Below are 18,271 nucleotides of genomic sequence, written 5' to 3'. Positions count from 1 at the left end.
TGTCTGCGGTGCTCACAAGTGATCCAGAGTTATTCACCAAGCCTGCCACGTTGACAGGCCTTTCCATGCTGAAAATCCTCCGAGATCCATATACACATATGCTTTACTCTTGGGAATATCCCTTGAAGATAATAGATATGAGAGGCTGCTCTCACGTTGCTGTAAAATGTAGAATGATCTGTGAGATGAAAGGGCTCTAGGGCAGGCAGAGCTGGGATCACCGAGGGGCAGGAAAAAGACGTAGCAAGTCAAATGGAAAAAGAGGCTGGGCTTGAACCTGGGCCAGGGGGAAATCATCTGGAGAACTGATTGTTCTTTGGGAGAGGAAGGAAGGCAACTGGATCACAGAGCAGAAGAGGAGAGGAAGAAATCACACATACGTGGTTCAGTGAGTCATTTTCTTAAAACAAAACAAAATCAAGGCGAAATAGATGTATATATGAATTAGAGAGTTATCGTGGGCGGACATCTGGCTGCCCATTTAGTATTTTGAGTCTAGGATTAAATAGGGAAATTAGAAATGTTTACAGATATGTTAGGGAAATAGGTTATCTCATGTCTTTGAAGGAATTGCTCATAAACACTGTGTTTCAGAGGCGTATCCATATCTGCTGCTTCTTATTTATTTTATTTTTATTTTTTAATCTTTAAAACATTTACTATTGCCATTAAAAAATATTTAGTTTCTGTCCAGTTAGAATTTCATTAATGGTCCACTTCATATAATTTTTGTTGTTGTTAAAAACTCATTTATCCTTTACCCCAAATTTTGAATGTAAATAGTAACTGTCTAGGTTGATAGCCATGCAGTTAACCAGCTTAATTTTGGCTAGAAGATTCACTGCTTTCTTGTGTCTGATGAGTGGGCAGAGCACTATATTTTATTTTATTATTTATTTATTTTTAAATTAATTTTTATTGGAGTATAGTTGATTTACATCTTCCTGCTTTTTAAAACTAGAGTGGTTCCAACGAGACTGCTGACTGGCCTGGGTTATTAGTGTATATAGACTTAATCTATTAGGGGTGGGCTGAGTTCTTATAAAAATATTTTCTATTTTCTCTTTCTGACATCACAGATACATCAAACATTGTAGAAGCCCAGCTGATGTGAAAAACAGATATAGCTTTTCAGAAATTAGACTCAGCCTTTCCTTGACAGAATTCCTTGATAGATTTCTGTGTGAGTCCATGAAAATATTACTCCTTAGGCAATGCTTTGTATAAGGAATTATATAACTTAGCATTCAAAATAGAAAAGTTGAGAAAATGACTATTGCAAGACTGAGAAATAATAAATGCTAATAACTTCACATTTATTTTGTGATGTCCTTTCCATGAAGTTTAATCTCAGACAGTTTTCTTTCTGGCCCCTTTTTTGGCTAAAAAAGGACTCTGCTAATTCTAAGACTCCTGAGCATAGTTCTTTTGCAATGGGGAAGTCTTAGAAATAATTATTTTTTAAGCTTCAATATTTTTAGGTGATTGCAGTTTCATTGGTTGCCCTTGGTTTAAAGTAGATTAGAGTTTGCTAGATCGCAGACATATTTTTTAGCACACCGTAAAAGAATACAGAATAGCCAGTATTATATTTTTCTAGTAGAAGCATCAGAAAGAATATACTTTTGTAAATTTTTTTCTATTTCATTTTCTCCTTAAACTTATACCACCACAACCAAACTAAAGATAAAGAAAACTTTATCCTAACAGCAATAGGTTATTTTGGTATTTCTAATATAAGAAAATAAAATTCTGTACTAATGGGCATTTATGCGGGCACATATGTGAACACAGTGTGGGAGTTGACAGTTTTATGGACAAGGTCGTTTATGGGAATATTGATAAAATAAACCGTGAATGAAATACACATTTTTAGATTTTTTTTTTTTTAAAAGCTGACCTTTTAAATCAGGAAATTGTATCCATTTACTTACTTTTCTCCTCAGAGAGCCTGGCCAGGACAGTTTTGTGCATAATACTGTGATTGATATTGAAAATTCTGATAGTCAGCCAAAGGCGAGAACAGAATCAATGTACAGATTGTAAAATTGGTTCCTACATGGGAAAAAATTTCCCCCCGATGCACGCATACACCCACACCTCACTTAGCAGATTGTTTTATAAAAGTCTTGACAAAGAACAGCAGTTTCCCAGTCTCAGCAATCTCCGACATATACCAATTTGTTTTGCCATTAATCAAATGGCAAAACACGAGCAGTGTTCGTGCTCTATGGAAAATGCAAAATGTTTCATTTTAAAAGGACCTCAAATCAAATCTCCTTCAACCAACAGCAGGATGGCTACTCAGCTCTGTGAGAATAAAGCAACTTCAAAACCTAGGTTTAGGGGCACAAACTCAACTACTTCAAAAAAGAAAGAAAGAAAATAAAGGTAGTCCCTCCACTTATAACCTGCTAAGAATGCTCAGAGAATTGGAAGTACATTTTCTTTTTTTAAAGAAAACTACAGTCAACGATTGCCCAAATCTCTTCACCTTTGAACCCTCAGAAATCTGAAGATTATTCATATCAGGCAGAGAAGCGTCAAAGCTAGCCATCCTGGTGTGAAAGGCATGAGGGTCAGCGGGGGTCATATCGCAGGTGGTCGTGAGTTCCATGGGATGAGTCTCTTCAGAAGGGGAGAGATTCATGATCTGTTGAGAAAGCATAGGAAATAAAACAGAGTGTGGCGTTCCCATTCTTCAAAAGCTCTAATTATTCTTTACATAAGAGTACAAACCAGTGTACAAGCTAGTTTTTGGTGGACAGGTAATAACTGTTTAACATACATACTTCACTGTCATTAGAACTTAAGTACACTAGCTGGCAAGGCCCAGCACTGAACAATACAAACACCCCTATTTCCAGATAACCCCATCAAAATGTCTGTGTCATGTTTCCTCAAACTTCAGATGTCTGAGGAATTAAAAAAAAAAAAAAGATTTCAGCATAATAAAAGTTTTTTGGGGAAAATCTAGGCCTGAACGGATTTGATGGCATTCAGGGCTTACAAAAACCCCAGTGTTTGTTTCCATTTGCAACCTACAGAGAAGAGACCGGTTAGAATCAGACACCACCTCATGTTTCAGAGTTGAGTTTAGCAGCTGTAGCAAGTTTCTTTAGCTGCAACTGGAAACTGCACTACTGCTTGAATCACAAAAAGAAGTCTCCCAACGTCTTGGGAAGAGTAGGTGGAGAGTTCCTACTTACTAGGTCAGCGTGCTCCAGGATCTGGCTGGTGGTGAGATCCTCCTCTTCAGAGGATTCATCGGAATCCTCGTGGTTCATTTTATTTAGGCTGGGAGAACTTCCTGAGAGCTGGCGCTCCTCCAGAAGCTGCATATCGCACTTGTCCAGACTATCCAGAGAACGCCTGCGGACTCCCCAGTTGAAATTGTCCATACTCTCGCCCTGAAATCACACCATCAGCTGCTTTTTTAAGGCCAAAGTCCTCCTGCACTCACGCCTTTACACAGTCGATTAGCCACAGCTTAGTAATAAAATTTTTCATTACGAACTCTCAGGCCCTCATGGCCTTGGGCACCAAACATTTTGCTTACATGACGTGAGAAGTAGTAAGAAGCGCACTGTTTTCACCAAAATGCGTATTAAATCATAGGCAGACACGATTATACACTCTACTCTGGCACAGTGGGTAACATCTTGTGTTTTAACAAGCTGATTTTGGGATACTCTATAAATGATCCCTGTTAACAAAAATCTGTCAGAACGAGACTGTTAATATTAAAACAACTTCAAAAGAGATGTTCCCTCCCCAAACCCCGCCCCTGTTTAGTACTCTTTTCAGGAGAAGAAGTAGGAGCTCCACTTGTGGCACGTTCCACACCCTCTGGGTATTAAGTAGAAGAGCATTAGGTAAACATTCCAGGCTGTTTCTGCCGCAGCAGTTTTCACGGATGAAATGCAGCGTTAAGGGGTATCAGAGAGCAGCTGGGCACAGTCGGACAATCATGCACTACGCAGAGGCCAGAGCAGCAAGGCTTCAGTTTTGTTTTAGGCTCATCTTTAAATAATTGTCCCAATATGGAAAACAGGTCCTTCCCTAGACCTGAACGGACTGACTCGGTACCAAGGATTATTGCTGAATTGTACATTTGCACTGAGAACTGGGCTAAGCGGCAATGTAAAGTGTTACATAAAGATTTTAGATACAGCGCAGACTTTCTCTCTACAAACCATCAGATATTAAATAAGCTTATGTGATGCACATAAATTTTTTTTTTGAAAACCAATCTGGGTTTTATTTTTCTCTAAGATAGGAATAAAGCTAGAGAAATATTACTAGCTCATTGGTGAGCAAATTTTAACCTAAACACATAGGTAATCTGAATAAAATCTAGCACAGAATCTTATTTATATTAGTCATTTGAAACACTGATGGTTCACTGACATAAGTAACTTTTTTTAAAATGTGACGTTTTATTTATTTTTATTTTACTTTATTTTTTTTGTATTCTGGCCATACCGCATGGCATGTGGGATGGTTCCCCGACCAGGGATTGAACCTGGGCCTCTGCAGTGAAAGCACCGAATCCTAACCACTATGCCGCCAGGGAACTCCCATAAATAACTTTCTGATGAGAGCTCAGTAAATAGCATAATAATATAATTTCAGTGAGAGATGTAAATTACTATTAAAATTAATGAGCATTAAATTTATTAATTTTCCTCTGATTTTAAGGGTCTATTTTTTTCTGGCTCCTAATGAAATGAATCTTACCATTCTCATGGATCTCTCATATAATAGATGCTTAGCTTTTCCAAAGTCTGTTTTGGCTATTCATGGTGGAAGGCAACAGGTAAGAATCCTGAACACATTCTGGATATGATATGGAAATTAGCATTATTCACCCCATTTATGATATTTATGATTGTTCTTAGGACTGTTTGATGATAAGACTCAGAATATGCTTTCCATAGTTTATAGCTGTATTTGTACCTTTTATCTGTAAGTGCTGTGATAAATTACCACCAAATGATTTTTTTTCCTGGTAGAAAAGGCTGACTGTTGTGCTGGTGTTTTAAAATAGCTGTTTCAGTGAAAAATAAAAAAAATGTGGAAGAGGCAAGAGTTCTAGGAAGAAAAAGAAAACTCAATGTGTGAAGAAACAAAGAGGGTAAAGAAAAATGAGATAACAATACGGAGAAAAAAGAATGTAAAAGTTACCGGGAAAAACGTACAACTGTAAAACATAATTCACAAAACAGATTCTCTTCTACCAAATCAATGGATGGGTTAGATGAACTACCTCAGGCAGCAGTTCTGGATGTCTCCCACACTGAACCTGGGTTGCACTGAGCTTGCAGAGAAATACAGACACGTAGGGCCAGAGAATGCTACACTGGGTATAGATTGCCATTGCTGTTAATTTGACTGCAGCTCAGGTGAAGATCTGAATCAATCAGGCATGGGAACTGGGAGTCAGGGAAGTTGTTCTTGCAGGAATAATATCTGGGTGTCTTGCAAGAGGATGCAATACCTCCATTAGAGGCAAAGATGCTGAAACTGTTTCCTTGGTGGTAGCTGAGGGGTTGAGATGGAACAGTAGCCTAGCCTACGTTAAAGTCGGTGGTGATTAAAAGTCAACTGGGCCTTCTCATAGCACAGGAGTACCCCTATTGGCAGAGCCACCTTCCAACTTCCCCACACCCAAATGTCAGATTTGCATTTTATGTTACCTACAAGGTCAAAAGCCAAAAGAGTGTTTCACTGATTAAGTGAGATTTTCTATGTGTGAGAAAATTTAGAAGATGGCTAACTATTCCTGATGGACAATTTGCATATGTCAGTTATCAAACTTAAATAACCACTCAGGATTTACACTGAGATGAGAAAGTATTCACGATTGAATGTTCCAGAAATGTTGGAAATCGTATTCTTTGATCCTGGAGTTCCAAAAAATAAGAATTATTGTTGAAGGAACTTGGATGGTCAAAATATGTTCTCCCAAATGTACCTACTTAGAGTAAGTCTATATGACATAGATACAGGGTGATTATAGGTCAGTTTGCCCAGGATAATGCCAGCTTATGCCTGTTGTCTGGGTGTAATTATTACCGGGCCCCTTTTACTTGAAAAGGGTCCTCATTTGGATGAAATTTTATATAGTCACCATCCAAAGATAGCTCCTAATTCCTGGAAAATAAAAGGGATTGGCAGTATATGTGGTATATTGTTAGATGCAGCTTCTTGATTTCACTTTTAATAAAAGAATTTAACAGCAAAACCAATCCAGCTGTGCAAATGCCTATTGAGAAATTATAGGATTCCCATGGATCATATTTAAAAACTCACTCCCTCTCAAGAGATATAATCATGCAACTTCCAGAACTAAACATATAAAGATTTTAAAACTATCTCATATTTATACTTCAGAAAATATTTCCCTTGTACAGCAACCAAGAAAAATACTTCTATCACACACATCTCAGTGTAAATGTGCAAATAGGCATACATACTCTCGAAGGGGGGAAAAAGCAGTTATGCAGTTATAAATCTGCAATGATGCAAAACATCTAGTGCATCTGAATTGAAAATAGCATCGTCTTACCTGAAGTTCCTGTGTAGCAGATTGAATGGACAGAAAAACAAATAAGAGGTCTATTTAAAATGATTATATTAGATACTCAAGTGCATTTGTCTTAGTTTTAACACAACAGCAACTAACAGTGCTAACAGTATATACGTCAGTAGATGCAACTTAAAGAAAAAGACAGAGATACACTAACCCCATAAAGAAAAATTAGTATGAAACACCGGAAATTCCAAACCTCTTAGCGGTGGATGATGTAGTTGGTAACAAATCATAAATACAATTTCTGAAATAGCTTTCCACTTCAGTGACAACTTTGGTCTCCTCAACACTTTTTTTTTTGGAATGCCTAAATTTTCATTTGTGAGAAAATCGTGAAATGTCATGGAAAGACTAATGAGGGTCATCAGCTGGGGAAAAAAGGTGGCATCACCTGATCCTGCACACAAAACCAGAAGTGTTTGTGATCATGATCTGTTTCACTGCTGAGGTGCAATTAATAGCAAAGACACAGCACCCTTTAAAGATTCTGAGAAGTTCAAAGGCAAACCCTTAAAGATATTAGTCAATAAATTCTGAGACTATTTAATGAAAAGGAATAGACATGACAAAAACCTTGTCTTTTTTTTTTTTTTTAGTAAATGTGTGTTGATCTAGAAGCCAAATATGCTTACCTTTCGCAGATGAGGAAATACTGAAATTATTCACCAAAGACAGTACGAAGGAACAGATATTTCGAATGCCTACTACCTGAAATTATGCTAAAAGCTTTACATAGGTCATCTTACTTGATCCTTACGTCAACTCTATAGGCAGGTATTATCACTCCCATTCGATAGATGAGGATGCCAAGAGAAACTGCATCCAGGCTTGAGCTGGGTCAGTGGCAGAGCTGAAAGTCAGAGTTGGACCTCCCTGACCCCAAAGCCCTTACATTTTCACTCTACCACTCTGTAAGCTCGCAAGAATCCCTTATTATAACCTTATTGAGAAGTAGCAAAATATTCTCAAATGGTTAATTTTATTTGGATAAAATATATACTTTCACATTCTTGAACTTCTTATAAAATATTAATCATACAAGATAAAATAATCACTATGATTTTTTAGTTCTTGTTGGCTAGGACAATAGCGAGAACACTAGAAGAAAGGCCTAGTAATCATTATTTATTGTCCTTGAAAAATACCAGTATAATATTTATTTTCAAGTGATGGGCATCTATGGTTTTCCTTACTTTATTTTGATAGAAGTTAAATTTGTTAGTTGTTCTGAAATTGTTTCTGATTTCTCTGACACCATTCCTCCTAGGTCCCTTCACATAACACATTTTTCTTTGGCTGACACTGAAAAATGATGCCTCTCGTCTCATCAATTTTTCTCTCCATAGTTTAACCCCTGAAGAGGGTGCCCAAGCTTGAATTCTAGCCTAAGAGCAAAGATTAGGTCAGTTGCTCAGACCAGGAAGCTAAACTTTTGACATTCCATATACCTCTGGATCATTTCGAAAGTATTCAAAACAGCTGTATTTTGCATTAGACTTTTTAAACAATCCTCGCCGCATTTAGCAATTGATTTCTTTATCACTAATTATGGTTAACCGTCGGAAAACTCTGCCATGCTTTTTACTGGCTTGAGAACAATTCAAGATGAAAGCGTACACATTTTAAAGATGCCTTGCAGTTGGTGCCTTTATACTCTTAAAGGACTGGATCTGCTAAACTTGCTTCCAGGGAAAGAATTGGTAAAGAAAACATTCTTCATTCTGAGAACATGATTCTTCCTTGCTGGCACAGACAGCCAGGGTAGTCAGCGGCCAGCAAGGACAAAAATAGAGCTCAACAGAGCTTGTCCAGCTCCGTGGCCTTGCCGTGACATAAGTGGATTGGTCAGCAATCATATCCTTTTAGGGAAGGTAAGCAGTTACTTGAGCCATCATTTCCCACAAGTTTATTGTTAAATTAGGAGGTGCCTACCTGCCACAGGATATGATAAACTTTGAATTTGAGCCTCCATTTTAACTGTACGGCTAGCAGAAAGCCCTTTCTTTGTCTGGGAAATAGTGTGCTTGGTTAAATGTGAGCTGAAGTAGGTGGATCCCACCACCTGCCAGGCTGGGTACCAGGCTTTATTACAGATGCCAACCCCACTTCAGGGAACACAGTGTCCGTCCCGGGAGGAAAAAGCCTGCCTCTCAGCTGGAACATGCCCCTGAGCTACCGAAATGATGCTCCTCCTTGCAACCCCAGGTTTTCAGAAACATGACTCATAACGGAAAGGGTCTTATTACCGTGATTATCATTCAGATAAACAGATCTGTATCTGCCTGTTGATACTTGAATTCAGCTACTCCGGGTGTCAAGAACCAACTGAAAGCAGAGCCAAGAGCTCTTGTACGTTCAATCTAGTTTCAAGTTCTGAGGATTTCATCAAACGGCACAAAGATGCCAGGGCCCCCGGGCTCTGATCACAGGTTGCAGCAGGCAAGCTTTGACGTCAACCCATGAGAGCAATTGCACATTGAAAATAATAAAATGCTTAGTCTGTTTTACCCAGGTACCAGAGAACAGGCTCAGACCGTGAATGCTTCTGTGATTTTTTTTTAAAGTTCACCTTTGGACTACACACACACAGAGTCTCTGTATGGACATTCAAAGTCAGATCTTTGCCGTTTAGAAAGAACTTGGTGGCTTTGGCTGTGGGCTTAGACAGGAAGCTTGTGGTGACTTTTGCCAAAGTTAAGCTGCTGTACTTTGAATAAATTGATTAAAAATAAAGTTTACAGTTTTCTAATGAAAGAACTCATTATTTAGCAGATAGAAAGAAACTGTTCTGTTAGTCAAGGAAAAGGCTGAGCGGATGGTTTTCACCGAGCCTGGCCGTACCTCTCCATCCTCCAGCTCCACGTCTAGGAAATCGAAGTCTCTAAAGACCCGGAACTGCTGCTCACTGTTGGTGTCGTCCATGTTCTCCTGGTCCCGGGTGCCGTCCTCGGAGGACACTAGGCTCGTCTGATGCTCCAGCAGATCCAAGTCCCCACACGACGAGAAAATCACCTACGAACCAAGAGTCCTCTGCTGAGAAACCGCTCTCCCTTCTTTGTTTGTGTTACAAAAAGTGTAACTGGCTCCTCAGAGCACTGTATTTCCAGTACACACCTAATTCCTTAAGTGGGTATTTTTAGAATGCTCTTTTATTATTTATGTTGGACAGGCGCCTTCAGATTAAACTCATTGCGAAGATGCAAGTTCACACACTAGGAAACTGTTCAAGAGTCAAATCGCTGCTTCTTAATGAAAAGTGTATCCTACCTGCGTGCGCGCGCGCGTGTGTGTGTGTGTGTGTGTGAGACAACTGAGTGTATGTTCACAGTCTACAGCAGCCAAGAAATCTTCCAATGTTTCTGCACTTACCGAGGTTAGAAACTGTACAGATTCATACACACATACACATCACATACATATTATCATGATGCCAAGATATGTTATTGTAGAACGAACTGTGAGAGCAAAGTATTTAACCGTCTTAGAGATAAACCAGGAACCGGTAGGGAAAAAGAAACATAAGTCAGGAAGTATAGCACTTGTTCATTTGAATTCCAGAGGAGAAGCTGAGCAGCCGTGCTCATAATTCATACTTAAAAGTCCTGTCCTGTTGATTCAAACAAAACTTTTTTTTCTATTAAAATTTTAGTATGTTAATATTTTAAAATTAACTTCTATGTTTAGGTTCATTTCACTTGGGCCATTTCAATATAACTCTGTAGAAATAACAGACTTCAAATAAATCTAAATGTTTTGCTCTCCAGCCTCTCCTGAACATAGACTGATTTTAAATAAAATGAACAGTATTCTTTATTTAACCGTTATAATGTCTTGGTCTTCCTTGAAAGTAAGCAAGTCATTTATAAGAATTTAAATATCACAAATATCTCTCAAAAGGAAAAAAAAAGGGGGGGGATGGATTTTATTTTTTTTAATTATTTTTTAAAAATTTCTTTCTTTCTTTTTGGCTGTGTTGGGTGTTTGTTGCTGAGCGTGGGCTTTCTCTAGTTGCGGCAAGCGGGGGCTACTCTTCATTGCGGTGCGCGGGCTTCTCATTGCAGTGGCTTCTCTTGTTGCGGAGCTCGGGCTCTAGGCACACGGGCTTCAGTAGTTGTGGCGCACGGGCTTAGCTGCTCTGTGGCATGTGGGATCTTCCCGGACCAGGGCTTGAACCCGTGTCCTCTGCATTGGCGGGTGGATTCTCAACCACTGCGCCACCAGGGAAGCCCGGGAATGGATTTTAAACATTCTTTTTTTTCTCCAGTGTTTAAGAGCAGTCATAGGATTTGCACTAGGTTTTCATAAAATGGTACAAGACACACAGTCTGTACAGGGATTGCAAATCGGTATATGAGATAAATAGCACTGAGGACCAGCCAACTAGTCAGTGAGAGATGAGAGACTAGAATTCTGATTTCCTCAGCCGAGGCCTCCCTTTCCCTGTTAGTGCCACTTTTCTTACTTGTAACATAGTAAACATTTCTAGCTAGAAAGACCTGGCACAGAAACAGGCTGTTTGGATCTGAAGGAGACAGTGTAACCACAGGGGTGGTAAGAAACGGACCTCTCTGGCTATGCCACTGCAGAGGTAAAGGGCTCTCATTCCTCTCCCTTTCAGGCTGGGGGGCTCAATCTACCCCACACTATCTCCTCGTCCCTCTGCCCTCAATGATGTCACAGGAGCAGCAGCAAACCCCCTGGTCAATAACTCAGAAGGTGACTTCAACGGAGGCCACCCTTCTGGCTGGGGCACATCCCCAGACGACTACAAGTATCAACGTGCACTTTAGCTCGAATCTATGAGTTTCAGATTTCACCTGCTCATGAACTACATTAGTATATACATTTTGGAATTTTAAAAGTAGTTCCACAGAGGCACTGTTTGCTACTTCTTACTTGGGAAATTACTTAGTTTGCTATTTTCTTTTCTGGTTACTAATAAAGATGCTGTGATATAGATGAAATTAAAATACCTGGTAAAACCAAACCCTGAGATTTTTATTGTTTTTGCTACAATATTCTCACACAATTTGAATTTTCTAAATTTTATAAAACTTCAGAAGCTAACTTCTAATACTTCAATTATTCATTTATTTCAAAGCCCGATGGCATATTTGTGCAACTGTAACATCAGTAGGAGTTTTTTGTTTGTTGGTTTGTGGTTTTTTTTTTTTTTTTTTTTTTGGCCGCGCTTCACACGGGATCTTACTTCCCTGACCGGGGCTCGAACCCATGCCCCCTGAAGTGGAAGCATGGAGTCTTAACCACTGGACCGCCAGGGAAGTCCCTCAGTGGAAGTTTATATGACAAAAAACATGATAATATATCACTATTTTTACCTTTATTGTACATGAGTAAAATAGTGACATCACGGTAACAGATGTGTGTACAGAGAGTAAAATTACACCGAAAAGGAACGTGTCTCATATATGGTGGTGCAGAAGACAGTCACATATACATATTTTAAGAAAGTCTGGGCATATTTATTAAAAATATCCAAGATGTTAAAAAAATTAAAATAACTGAGTTTTTATTTACCAATAACATCTTTCATTGTTTCTGAACTGAGATTGAAAATCATACTATGTTGAGAAATAATCTAAGGGTTTGACCTAGATGATGGATATCATACTTGTAATTCATAGTTGAAACCTCCAAACTACATGACCAAAAGCAAAAACTGACCAAAGGTAAAAAGGTTATGACACCAAAATAAATGTGATATAGGACAGAACTTACCGATGGATTTTTGCTTAATCCGACTTCTTGGCCACACAGAGAAAGGACGTGTACCAACTTCTCTTTCGTCCTCTTCTGGAAAAGAAACACACAGGCAGGTTTTAATCATGGGGTCCTGTGATCAAATCTGCTCCAGTACTGTAGCCATCAGCCACAAAGGGCTAACCCACCGGAAATGTGGCCAGTGAGAATGCAGATATAAAATACATAAAGAGTTGGTATGAAAAGAGAATGTAAAATATCTCACCAATAATTGTAAAATATTGATTATATGTTAAAAAATAGTATTTTAGATATATTAGGTTAACTAAAATGTGTTATTAAAATTAATTTTACCTGTTTTTTTTCAAAAGGTGACTATTAGAAAATTGAAAATGAGGCTCACATTATGTTTCTACTGGACAGTGCTGATCTAAGTTTTCCCAAGGGAGGGGATGTGAAAGTCAACCCCTTGGTTCTCTAGCAGATATTCATTACTCCCCTTGATAATCTTTCTTGTGTGCTACAACTTTCAATCATTAGCAAGCCTTTCCTTACACCTAAATTAAATCTATTATATTACAACACAATTCTCTTTTCCTCAAATGGGAGGGTAAATTTACTTTCTGCAGAATTAAATTCGATTATTTGCAAGGCATATTAAATCTTTCTCAATTTATTCTTCCTATAATTAAATGGATAGAATTCCTTTTGCTGTTCTTCGTAAACCTTACTTTTCAGTCCCTTAGGCACAGGGATTCTTCTACAAACCTTCACACTTCCCAATGACACAGACAAACTAGGTCTCAGAATGACTGGTGAGTTAAGAATGAAAAGGATGGATAACCAGAGCCTAAAAAACGTTCATGTGCCTCAGGAATTGCTCTTAAAGCAATCATCCTCCTCTCCTGAAAATGACTTTTTTTCCCTTTTAATCTGATTTAACATGCAGACTGCAAGGAGGCCAATATCACTCATAGATTTTCCTTCTTAATGGAACTCCGTTCCCTGCATCCTTCTTTTCAAATTATAGATGGGACACTCAATATGGTGTCATTTCAAGGTCAAAGACAGGAGGACCTTGATGTTGAAGAATGGCAAGAGATTCACTAACCTATTTCCCTAAGTTTTAGTGGGCACTTTACAATTCTGGGAAGGAATGAATGTACAGGAGCGTGGAGTTGGGCTGTACATTTGTCTTCTCTTTTCCAAATTCCCAAGAAAGTAGGGCGGGCTCTCTGTTCAAGCACGCAGTGAGCACTCACTGAGAACCGGCTCTGCTCCAGTAGACGCCGTGCTCTAAGCTCCACTTCCCTAACCTCTGAGAGTGAGGATGAGTCCTGCTGGGCGTGCAAACAAAGGGTTTCTCTCTGCGCAGCACCCAGCAGCACCCACTTCGCCTTCCTCTGGTAATGCCGTCTCTCTTTTTATCTTGGGACGGCTCTTCTCCCGCCAAATGGGGCTCTGCCTCTCTTGCACAGAGCCCTTTCTCCGGAATTGCTACGACGCTGGGGAGGGGAGGCCTCTGTCCTGAAATCGTCAGAGCCAAAGACCATGTAAATCTGGAGCTGCAAGAGGCTGCTGGGCCTCACACTGGAACAGTCTGCCTGAGAATGAGGTCAGCAGGGAGGAGAGCAGGCCTGAGACTTTGGGAAGAGAAGGTGGGGGCAGTGAGAAGGACAGAGAGGGTCTAAGGATGGTGTGTGCTACAGTCCAGTTCTGCTTGAAGTTATGACAGGAGTTAACACATTCCCTTTCCACTTAAGGTAGTCTTCCACTGGGCTTCTGGCATATGTCTCCAAAAGAGCCCCAAATAATGCATGGGTTTCACTTGACAGTAAGTCCAGTGACATCAACGCTGTGATGCAGTCACCCAGAAAGTGAATACAGATGACAGAACCACAGAGAAATCTGGCCGCCCACCATGCTCTGCAGGGTCAGGTGTGCTGGCTGGAGGGCAGGCTCGTAGGACTGCAGCCAGAATGGTCGGTTAGGAGAACTAAGGGTGTACTACTTGGAGAAAAGAGGACTGATTTGGGTGAGTGGCAGAGGGGGGAGAGTTTCTTTAAGTGTTTGAAGGGCTGCCATGTGAAAGACAGATCCAATTGCATTTTCTAAGCCTTAAGAGAACAAGGACCAATGAGAAGAAGCAATAGAGTGTCAGACTTCAACTCAATGTAATGAACTGTTCAAAGATAAAATGGGTTCCCTCGGGATACAGAATACCACGAGATCATCATCACTGAAGTGTCGATGCCCAGACGGGAAATATTGGGATGGTGGATGCAGGAATCCCATATCACAGTTGGGTTCAATAGGTCCCCTAAGCTCCCTTCCAATCCTGGGAGTCGAGGACTCTTTATTTACCTGAGAGTACTGGGGCCTCTTCCAGCTTACAGGAACAAGGACATTGGAGTTGGAGCCTGATGAGGTGGAAGATGCACTCCGGGTGACAGCCATGGTCCTGGGCTTCCCATCACGCCCAGAAGAGTTCTGCAGTTCATCATATCGCCTCCCGATGATGGGCGTCTTGAGAAAAAAGAGAGAAGCACATGTTCTTCTATCTCATTCATACTTCTGGGGTATATGGATCGCTGTATCCCAGCAGCAACCAAGAACTGCTTATCAGATTAAAACTTAGATTAGAGAAGTTCAGTGTTACAAGGAGGCTCATTTTCCTTATGTTCAAATACATATTCCAGATCATTTTGCATCTTCAACACTGTCCCACCCTCTTTAGCAGCTGAAAACAAATCCAATTGCTTGTTCTTTTTTTTTTTAATTTTTAAAATATATTTCTTTTACTTATGTTTTTATTTTTTTTTTGCGGTACGCAGGCCTCTCACCATTGTGGCCTCTCCCGTCGCGGAGCACAGGCTCCGGACGCGCAGGCACAGTGGCCATGGCTCGCGGGCCCAGCCGCTCCGCGGCACGTGGGATCTTTCCGGACCGGGGCACGAACCTGTGTCCCCTGCATCGGCAGGCGGACTCTCAACCGCTGCGCCACCAGGGAAGCCCCAATTGCGTGTTCTTAAACACACTTTGGAAATGATTGTAAAGATAAGAAGGAAGACATGCAGGAAAGCAAAACAGTTTTCAGATATTTAAGCTTGAAAGACTTTCTTTATAGTTAAAACAAGACCAAAATTCCTTCCCCTCATCCCAACCTGTAATCACCAATCTTGATACACTCTCAATTATTTAAAAATTTATTTAAATTATTTATATCTTTTCAATTATTTTAATGAATGAGGTCAGGGCCAGGTTCTTGACAACACTTCAGAAATTTCACTTCCTGAGAGTCCTGGAGTGTGGTGGCTCGGTAGGCAGCACCTCCTAAACTTTAGCCCCAGGGAGGTCTCTCCAGAAACCTGTTCGTAGGCCTACATTCAGAGATGGCAGACGCTGGCTGGTAATTCTCCACCTGCCTCTCAAGGCACATCTTTCTGGAGCAGCTGGGTCTCCGGGGCATGCGGTGGATTGGCTACAGGTTTTCTGTACCTCTTTGGGACAGAGTAAACTTAAGTCAAAGAGTAAGCTTCCCCCACCCCCAGCAATGTAAAAAAAATGTTAAACATTGCAAAATACTGAGTCGATACCTTAAAATCATATACACATTAAATATTACAATGGAAGTACAACAGCATCTCCTCCTGAGTACTGAAATGATGAACGGTCAATGAGACTGCTGTGTGAGAAGACCCGACCTAGCTACAACCTAATCAACAGTAAGCAGATCCAGCTGATTCCTTCAGTGAATGAATCCACGCAGCCGTGCTGAAGAATATTTATGAACTACCTAACATGCATCAGACACTGTACAGACCCTGCTTACAAAGTGGACAGGCCGTTGTTTCTGCTTTGGGGGGTTTATGGGCCATGGGGTAAAGGAGACAGGAAAGCAAATGAATTTTTACATCTTGGACTAAAATAGTTAAGTACAGGCCTCCCAAAAGTTTGTTCATGGACCAGCAGGTAAACCTATTTTCTGTCTTCTTCTCTTCCTAACTCCTTAGTTTATAAGTCTCTTCCCTCCTCACACCCATCTCCCTCAAGGCAAGAATTTAGGTAGTTATACTGGTTGAAAAAGCAGTGTGGCTTGGGGAAGTGACCATAAAGGCAGATTCCGTATTCCTGTAAATCTCAGGCATCCGCTGGTTTGGCTGCAGTTCAGGAAACAAGGTTGTGGATACAAGATAGGACGTGACAGCTGTCAGATACAGAAGGAGTGAAGGTCATGGTTTAAAATGCTTAAGATCATTCCATTTTAAAGTTATCTTTTGGGGGGAAGTCGTTTTTGTATAACTGAGGCTAGCTTCTATTTCTAAAAGCTGCCATTGAAGAGCCCCAGTGAATAGGACAATGCGTTGAACCTAATTTAGGTCTTAGGAGGTTTCACTTGACATAACTGTAAAATAAGTCTCCCCTTCTCCAGGCAACTAGTTCTGACCTTTGCCACTATGTATTCATGCTAAAGTTTACAGAAACAGTTAACATACCTCTGAAATATCAAAGTGAAAGTCCAGGGTTTTCCCAGGTAATTCCTTAGATGCACTGGTCCATACTCGATGTATTTCTATCTTTGAAAGGTCACTGTGTTGGTAGGAAGGTAAAACTAGGCTGGCAGATCGAGAAACTATTAGCTTCAAGATATTCAAAGCTTCTCTCCAGTGGACGCTCTGAAGGAGATAAAAGAGTCAATGGGTAAAAATAATTAAAAACAAACAAACAAACAATATGCCGCTAGCTACCAAAACTTCTAATGATCAGTCAGAACTCATTGATTTAAAACAGTGCAGGAAATTCTGTGATAAGTAAAAGGCAAATGACATAAAAAGATAATTTATGCATAAGATGAGCTACATTTAGGAAACAAGAATAAAAAGGACCCGTGTTGTCCACATTCAAATAAGTAAAAGTTTAAAATGACAAGGTACCATTTTTGCTAATGAGGTATTTCTTCAGTTTGAAAAACAAAACAGAAAACAAACAACTGCCCCCCCCTCCCCTGCAGCAACCCTCATTGCATTTTATGCTACTGTCTACTCACTGTTTCTCAAGATTCTCCCCACCTCCAGTTTCCAAGCGTCCCTGGTCCTCCTTCTACTTCTCTTGCTCTTCCTGCCTCATCTGCTCCTGGGCATCTGACCTCTGCCCTCAGCCCTCTTCTCTTCTCCACATCTCCCTCCTGACCTAACCCAGGAATCTGGGAGCCATTCTTAGCTCCCCTCTTTCCCTCCCTCCTGAGAACTTGATCCCCACCCCCTCCGTTGCTGTTGGCACTGGCTCAGCTGAATCCTCTCTGGCCTCTGCCTGGACTATTTCAATGGCCTCTTAACTGGTTTCCCCAGTTGCAGCCTCTCCTTGGGTCCGTCATCAAACCCACTCCAGCTACAGTGATCTTTCTAGAATCTTCAGCTCAAGCCACTTCCCTGCTTAAACTCCTTCAAGGGCTCCCTCTGGTGGACAAGGTGGAGTCCACACTCTTTGAGGAAGGCCTGCAGGGGTAATCTCCCCCAGGCAACTCCTGGAGTTGCCCAAACCAGCCAAGGTCTCTTAGCCTCTGTGCCTTTCCTCATGCAATTCCCTCATCCTGGAACGCCCTTCCTCTCCTTATTGCCTTATCAAACTCCTACTCTTCCTGTAAGTCTCATTTGTTTCACCCTCTTTGTATCCCTGACAACCCCAAGCCGACTGAGGTACTTCTCCAACAAAAATATTGAATACAGATAAACTAGCATGATAAAAGTTATTATTTGCCTAGGCCTTGGAATAAAGTGCATGAAATAAAACACATTTCCTTCACTGTTAAATTCTGCACACGGGAGGTCATGGTTTGAATATGAAATTAGCCACCATTCAAGATAAGATCTTGAGTACCAGGGACGGCCCACAGGCCTAAGAATAGGTAGCCTAATAAAACAATCACTTTTTTTTTTAAAGCTAGGGGCATATGAT

At 40.5% G+C, this 18,271-nt stretch overlaps 1 protein-coding gene across 2 annotated transcripts in view; it reads right to left on the bottom strand.

Annotated features, from left to right (window-relative positions):
* FRY (FRY microtubule binding protein) overlaps positions 1 to 18,271 on the bottom strand; it is a 251,865-nt gene that overhangs the window by 29,432 nt on the left and 204,162 nt on the right. The window contains exons 48-54 of one of the 2 annotated variants that reach the window (XM_065896299.1): positions 16,813 to 16,992; positions 14,681 to 14,842; positions 12,335 to 12,409; positions 9,437 to 9,607; positions 6,572 to 6,580; positions 3,210 to 3,410; positions 2,495 to 2,653 (exon numbers count right to left, since the gene is read on the bottom strand). In XM_065896299.1, coding sequence (XP_065752371.1) covers positions 2,495 to 2,653; positions 3,210 to 3,410; positions 6,572 to 6,580; positions 9,437 to 9,607; positions 12,335 to 12,409; positions 14,681 to 14,842; positions 16,813 to 16,992 — 957 coding nt within the window. The remainder of the gene's footprint in view (positions 1 to 2,494; positions 2,654 to 3,209; positions 3,411 to 6,571; positions 6,581 to 9,436; positions 9,608 to 12,334; positions 12,410 to 14,680; positions 14,843 to 16,812; positions 16,993 to 18,271) is intronic. The other variant, XM_065896300.1, reaches the window with a different exon arrangement.

Source organism: Phocoena phocoena, chromosome 18, assembly GCF_963924675.1.
Source record: "Phocoena phocoena chromosome 18, mPhoPho1.1, whole genome shotgun sequence".
Lineage (NCBI taxonomy): Eukaryota > Metazoa > Chordata > Mammalia > Artiodactyla > Phocoenidae > Phocoena > Phocoena phocoena.
Note: the sequence above shows the minus strand (reverse complement) of the source record. Positions and strands in the feature narration are given on the sequence as shown.